Source organism: Silurus meridionalis, chromosome 29 (genome assembly GCF_014805685.1).
Source record: "Silurus meridionalis isolate SWU-2019-XX chromosome 29, ASM1480568v1, whole genome shotgun sequence".
Lineage (NCBI taxonomy): Eukaryota > Metazoa > Chordata > Actinopteri > Siluriformes > Siluridae > Silurus > Silurus meridionalis.
In genome coordinates, this window is record NC_060912.1 from 1,030,641 (window position 1) to 1,037,229 (window position 6,589).

The following is a 6,589-nucleotide window of genomic DNA, read 5'->3' on the forward strand; positions in this document are numbered from 1 at the left end:
AAAATGTAATCTGGAAATCAAAATTTCCTACTAAAAAAAAAAAAGCTTCAGAGATTTGTAAATCTTTCCCCCCTCACTAATGTGTTTGATTCTCCATCAGGGGGCGTTATAGCCTATATTAGCTCGTCGAGTTCGGCCCCCAGCCCCGAGTCGTGCCACAGCGACAGCTCCAACAGCAGCTATCAGTTTTCCTCCTCTTCATCGCCCAGGGCATTGTTTTCTAACCGCCACAATGGACAGCAGGTGGATGCAACCAACTTCTCCCAGCCTTCTCACAGCACATCCAAGACACGCTCATCTTCTACCTCCAAATCCAGTATCACCAGTGAGTACGCTTAATAATCACCAGTGTACGCTTAATAACACCAGTGTACGCTTAATAAACACCAATGTACGCTTAAATCTCCTTTACTGATTTTTATACAAAAAAAAAAAAAAAACGTTTCTTTTCTCATTGCAAGTAAATATAATAATAATAAAGCACCTGCTTAAACTATGTTGGCAAAAGTATTTGGACACCTGACTTTTCCAGCCATATGTGATTCTCCTCCAAAGTATTGGATGCATGGATGCCGGAGCATCTTCATTTGAGCTTAAAGACCCAAAACATGCTCCAGCATGAAGATATGCTTTCTGTGTGTTGGAAGATCTCCTGCTATAGAGCTATTAAATGCCTTTGGGATGAATATGAATGCCGACTGCACCTCACCTTCTCACCCTACATCAGCACCTGACTTTCTTTACAGTCTGAATGAGCACAAATCTCCACAGTGGAACATCTTTCTAGAAGAGTGGAGGGTGTTCAGAAGAGCAAATTGGGGACTAAATATGGAAATACCCAGAATCTTATGCTCAGGTGTCCACAAACTTTTGCCCACGTAGTGTGTATTATATAAGAGACGACAGTAAAGATCGCTCAGTCAAGAGTTCCCGCAGCCGAGGGAATGAAATTGTAATGAAACACGCTGCTTTAAGTGATCTTGATGCTCGAGGTGGTATGGACTGATATTTTGCTGCTCATGCAGAGATCAGTGGCCTGGTGTTGCTGTGTAAAGTGTGTGGAGACGTGGCTTCAGGATTTCATTACGGTGTTCACGCATGCGAAGGCTGCAAGGTGAGAGAGGCGGTACTGTATATTAAATATTGTATATATGTAAATCATACTGAATCATTTTCTGTGTTCTAAACAGTGGACCATGACCATTATACATCCTTTTGTTTTTTTCTCCTGCCTTGCTTTCAAACCAGGGTTTCTTTCGGAGGAGCATCCAGCAGAACATCCAGTACAAGAAGTGCCTTAAGAATGAGAACTGCCCCATCATGCGCATCAACAGGAATCGATGCCAGCAGTGTCGCTTTAAGAAGTGTCTGCTAGTCGGCATGTCTAGAGATGGTGAGTGCTCACTCGGATTGTGATAAAAGTTCATGTATCAGATATCTCATTAAGCTACACCAGAGCTTAAGTGCTCCTCGCTGCTGACGCATATTGTCCAGGGGGTGGAGTCAGACACGGTCCAACTTCTCCTACCTGGATTGAAGTTAAGCTAAAAGTTCAGGTAGCAAAGCCAGATCCAATCTAGCTCCTTCAAACTAGAGGAAAGTCAAATCTTGAGGGTGGAGTCAAATCTGACCTAGCTCCTCCTACCTGGACTAAAGTTCAGCCAAAAGCCCAGGAGTTAGAATCAGACCCAGTTTAGCTCCTCCAAACTGAGCAAAGTCAAACTCAATTCTAGAGGGTGGAGTCAAATTCAATTCAGCTTCTCTGTCTTGGAGCAAAGTCAAATTAAAAGTTAAGGGGGGTGGAGTCAAACCTGATTAAGCTTCTACTTGGATTGAAGTCGAAACAAAAGTCAAGGGGTGGAGTCAAACCTTGTTCAGCTCCTCTTACTTGGAACAAAGTTAAACCAAACGTCCAGCGGGTAAAGTGAAACCTGTATTAGCTCCTCCTACTTGGGGCAAAGTCAACCCAAATATTAAGTGGGTGGGATCAAACTCGATTTAGCCCCTCCCACTTGACACAAAGTGAAACCCGAAAGTCCAGGGGGTGGAGTCAAACTTGAAGACGTTCCTTCCACTAAGATTTAAGTCACATCAAAAGTCCAGTGGGTGGGGACAAACTTGAATTAGCCCCTTCTGCTCCAAATGAATTCCAACCAAATGTTTAGGGGGTGGAGTCAGACCCGATCAGCCTCCTTCTACCTGGAATGAATTCAAACCAAATGCCTTTTACACCATGTAAAGTTCTTATCCCAGGATGCTACACATGTCATACGGTTGTTCAGAGAATCCTTCTTGCCAACCTGAGAAGATTCTCAGGATGGTGGTGTGCAGTCGAGTAAACTTCTTTTATGTTCTCCTCAGCTGTGCGTTTTGGTCGAATCCCGAAGCGAGAGAAACAACGCATGCTGCTAGAGATGCAGAGCGCCATGAACAACATGATGAACAACAGCCAGCTCCATAGCACAGGCTCTCCAATTTCTAGCAGCCAGACTCAGACGTGTTCTTCAAAGCTCGTGTCTGGAGCCACACCCCACGTTCTTCCTTCCTTCTCTCCTGCCTCCCCTTCTTCTTCTCCTCAAAGCAGCCAATCAGAGTCGAGCAACGACACCGAGCCTTCACTTCCAATGGACACAAGCCCAAGCTCTGACTCATCCAGTGCCACAGACAGCGGAGAAGAAGAAGTGGTTAGGATAGGGACGAGGCCCAGTCACAGAGCCGAACGCATCATGGAGGACACGCAAGAAGTCTGGAACCATCATAACAACATCGCTACGGTTGCACACCAGCTCCCGCGTTTACACAGTGTTCCTCAGGATCCACAGGGAGATCATTCTCTCAGCCGGTGTCCTCATAGAGTGAGCAACAGTGCCTCCGGTGGTCAGCTGCTTGCTAATGCTGACCCGAGTCACCCGTGTTCTGCCTCTGGTATCGACCAGTCATTTCGGAACGAAACCAATGGAAGCTATGCGTGTTCGACATGGAGTGGAGGCAACAGGATGCATCTAGTGAGTTCTAGATCAAAGTGTAGTCAGTTATTCTTTCCAAAATAAACCAGATGTTCCATAACCTCTCCTGCTTCCCGAACCAGGTGTGTCCCATGAACACGTCTCCCTACGTGGACCCGCATAAATCAGGCCATGCAATCTGGGAGGAGTTCTCCATGAGCTTCACCCCCGCCGTAAGGGAGGTGGTAGAGTTCGCCAAACGCATTCCAGGTTTCAGAGAACTGTCTCAGCACGACCAGATCAGTCTCCTCAAAGCTGGTACTTTTGAGGTAAGTTCTTCTCAAATGTTTCGTCATAGTTCCTTGTTAAAATATATTAAAATAAAGCAGATCTTCTGTATGACACACACATGAGTTCTGCATAACAATGTGACGCGTTGGATGCTCTCCCCCGGGCAGGTCCTGGTGGTCCGTTTTGCGTCGTTGTTCGATGTGAAGGAACGCACCGTGACCTTCCTGAGTGGAACGAAGTACGATGTGGATACGCTGTGCTCTATGGGTGCTGGTGACCTGCTTAACTCCATGCTGGATTTCAGCGAGAAGCTTCGAGCTCTGGACCTCAGTGAGGAGGAGATGAGCCTCTTCACTGCTGTTGTTCTCGTCTCTGCAGGTACATCCTTATTTTGGTTTGGTTGCTTTCTGATATTTCTTTCTGGAAATAATCATTAGCTAAAGAGCAGTACTGAGTTCAGCTGGAAACCAGTATGTGTAATGCAAAAGTTTGTGGACACCTGACTTGGCCTTTGCTCATTCCACATTCAAGTGTTTTCTCTTATATAATAAGCTCCACGCTTCTGGGAAGATGTTCTAGATTTTGAAGCGTGCACCTGGAAATATGTGGCGATTCACAAACCTGGGGTGGAGTCAGCATTCACATTCATCCCAAAGGTGTTCAAAAGCTCTATAGCAGGAGATCTTCCATTCTAAACCATGTGAAGCTTCAGGAAGATCACTTTGTCATGAACAGGTTTGAATTTGAAGTTCAAGTTACAGGAAAATTTCATGCCACCAAAAATCTAAAGACTTCCTTCAAGATTGTGGTTTGGGTCAGGTGTCAGGTGTCCAAATACTTTTGTCTAGAACGGGCTAAATCACCTTATGATCTATTGAACATGTTTCCTCAGACCGTTCAGGCCTGGAGAACGCGAAGTCCGTAGAAGCGCTCCAGGAGTCGATGATCCGCGTCTTGCGCAGCCTCATCACGCAGAGCCACCCGAACGAGAGTGCCATCTTCACCAAGCTGCTTCTCAAACTTCCTGAGCTACGCTCGCTTAACAACATGCACTCGGAGCAGCTCCTGGCCTTCAAGGTCCAGCCATGAATAGCAGATCTTTTTGTTGTTTTTTTTTCACCTCCAGATTCTGTAAATCTATGAAATTCTTGCAAATTGGAGGCCTGATGTAGAGGTGAGGGGGAGTAACCAGTGTACTGTAAAAGTAGTAATAATAATAATAATAATAATAATAATAATAATAATAAAGAGGAGCTGTGATCCTTCACAGAGACTACATGTTCATATGCAGTCCTCTTCCACAGAGGAACCTTCTTGAATTTTAGACTTAAACTGTTCCACTGTCTGTGCAATACGTCACCCATGTTTACTGTATTTTCATGGTTGGAGAGATGCGTGTCTACATACATGTGTATGGCGGTGAATGTACAAACGTAGGTACTATAAAAAGAATGTTACTTTCACTATATAAATATTCATATATATTTTTGGGGAATTATGGGATGGGATTTTCCAAACATGCTCTGTTAACACGTGTAAAGAAAAACCTACCAGGTATAAGATGAATGTGGACTTGCAGAAGCTGCTGAAATGAAATAGGAATGTTTAACAGATATCTCTGTATTTTTCCAAGTTAGGATCATCTAGCTGAGAAGAAATGACCCTCGTTTTTAGCGTAATGGTGCAGCTACGTTTACGTTTTTGTGAATGATAATAGATTTGGTAGGAATCGAATAATCATAATATTATTAATAATAAAAAATGCTCTGGCAGTGTTTTGACATTTACAAGGATTTAGAAGCAAACTCGATGTTTTAGGAGGCTGCATGCACTGATTATCAACGGGACCCAATCGAAAAACTTTTCAAGATTGTGTGTATATGATATTATTTTTTTGATGAGGTAGACGAGGTGGTATTTGAAAAGTTCGAGACAAGTTTTGTAACATACCATGGCAGCACAAGGCTGCACACACAGTCACAGTGAGCACCGACCTTCACAAGTCAGTGTGCTAAAATTGTCTTGTGTATATCAGGATCAGTGCTTAAAAAAACTTGTTCATGATGAAAACGAATCACGTGATCTTACTTCCGCACCCAAGCTACTCTTACGCTTACGGACTCCGCCCTCTTCCCGGAGATGAAGATCCAACTCGGCGTTTTGACACCGCTGCGGAGATCGAATGGCAGAAGACTTCCAGGACACGTTCCAGAAGAACGCTGGGATTATTTTGAAGGTGATCGTGTGGAAACGTCGATAAATAAAGTACTTCTTGTAAGCTATGTCTCGAAACCAACTTGTACATACCAGAATGAGATGTTTGTCCTGGCAGATGGTTCCTAACTTGTGACTTCAATGCTGGATGAGTGACAAATTAAAGGAAAATCCATTGGGACATTCTCTAATATAGTCTGGGTCCAGTTTGAGTGAAGGATTATTTATGATTTAATGGTATGATGAAACATTTCTCATGATGGAAGACTGGTGTACACAGTTCCAGAAACTTGTACCAACTAAATCAAGACTGACTGGAAATGTTTTCCCTTTAATTTATCACCCACCTGCAATTCTTTCTTTATTTTTTTTTTCAGGCCAAGTATGTACCAATCCTTGAGTTATTTTTGGCTCTGTTTTCAGTGCAGTTGTTGTGCAACACTTGAGAAAATCACCAGACAGGCCGAGAGGAAGCTTGGAGCAATCGCAGGAGACAAACATGCTGCTCAAGGAGCTTTTTTTTGTATTTTACGATTCCTGACCTGTGCTTTCTGAAATATCTGAATCTGATGATTGTGGTTTGGCAGAAAGATCAGGTTTACCTCATCATGACTGTAGCGCAGTGAAGACAATAGCGATGGTGATGCGTGATGGAAATGTTATGCAAATCAGTGATAGTGTTCACATTAAAACGTCCTTGTAGTTTGTCATCCCAAAGCACTGATTGTGTTTAAGCTTCCTCTCAGTATCCATCTGGAGCGTCTGTCAGCACTAAACTGCCAAAAGCTGGTCTGTATTTGGTTCCTCTTTGTGAAAATGTTCCAAAAGAACTAGATTTATATGTGTAAGATTATATATATATATATATATATACACAAAAAATATACATATATATATTACATATAAAATAAAACCTATGAATAAAACTCTTCCTTCTGATGTGTTAAATATATTTACAGGTTCTGTGACATTATTACAGGAGCCACATGCACAACCATAACTCACTTCTGAAATTCATATATAGGTTTTTGCAGTTTTTTAAGTTTATGGCAATAATTTTATCCCTAATGAATGAGCCAGAGGTGACGAGGTGAAGACAAAACTCTTCCATAACAGAGTCCAATAAAATAAAATAACAT

The 6,589-nt window shown here is 42.9% G+C and overlaps 1 protein-coding gene across 1 annotated transcript in view; it reads left to right on the plus strand.

Moving 5' to 3' along the window:
• nr1d2b (nuclear receptor subfamily 1, group D, member 2b) overlaps positions 1–6,379 on the plus strand; it is a 9,084-nt gene extending 2,705 nt beyond the window's left edge. Inside the window, exons 2-8 of the mRNA XM_046843909.1 lie at positions 101–325; positions 1,026–1,114; positions 1,249–1,393; positions 2,362–3,005; positions 3,089–3,274; positions 3,404–3,614; positions 4,129–6,379. Coding sequence (XP_046699865.1) covers positions 101–325; positions 1,026–1,114; positions 1,249–1,393; positions 2,362–3,005; positions 3,089–3,274; positions 3,404–3,614; positions 4,129–4,325 — 1,697 coding nt within the window. The 3' untranslated portion in view covers positions 4,326–6,379. The remainder of the gene's footprint in view (positions 1–100; positions 326–1,025; positions 1,115–1,248; positions 1,394–2,361; positions 3,006–3,088; positions 3,275–3,403; positions 3,615–4,128) is intronic.
• The last annotated feature ends 210 nt before the right edge of the window (positions 6,380–6,589 follow it).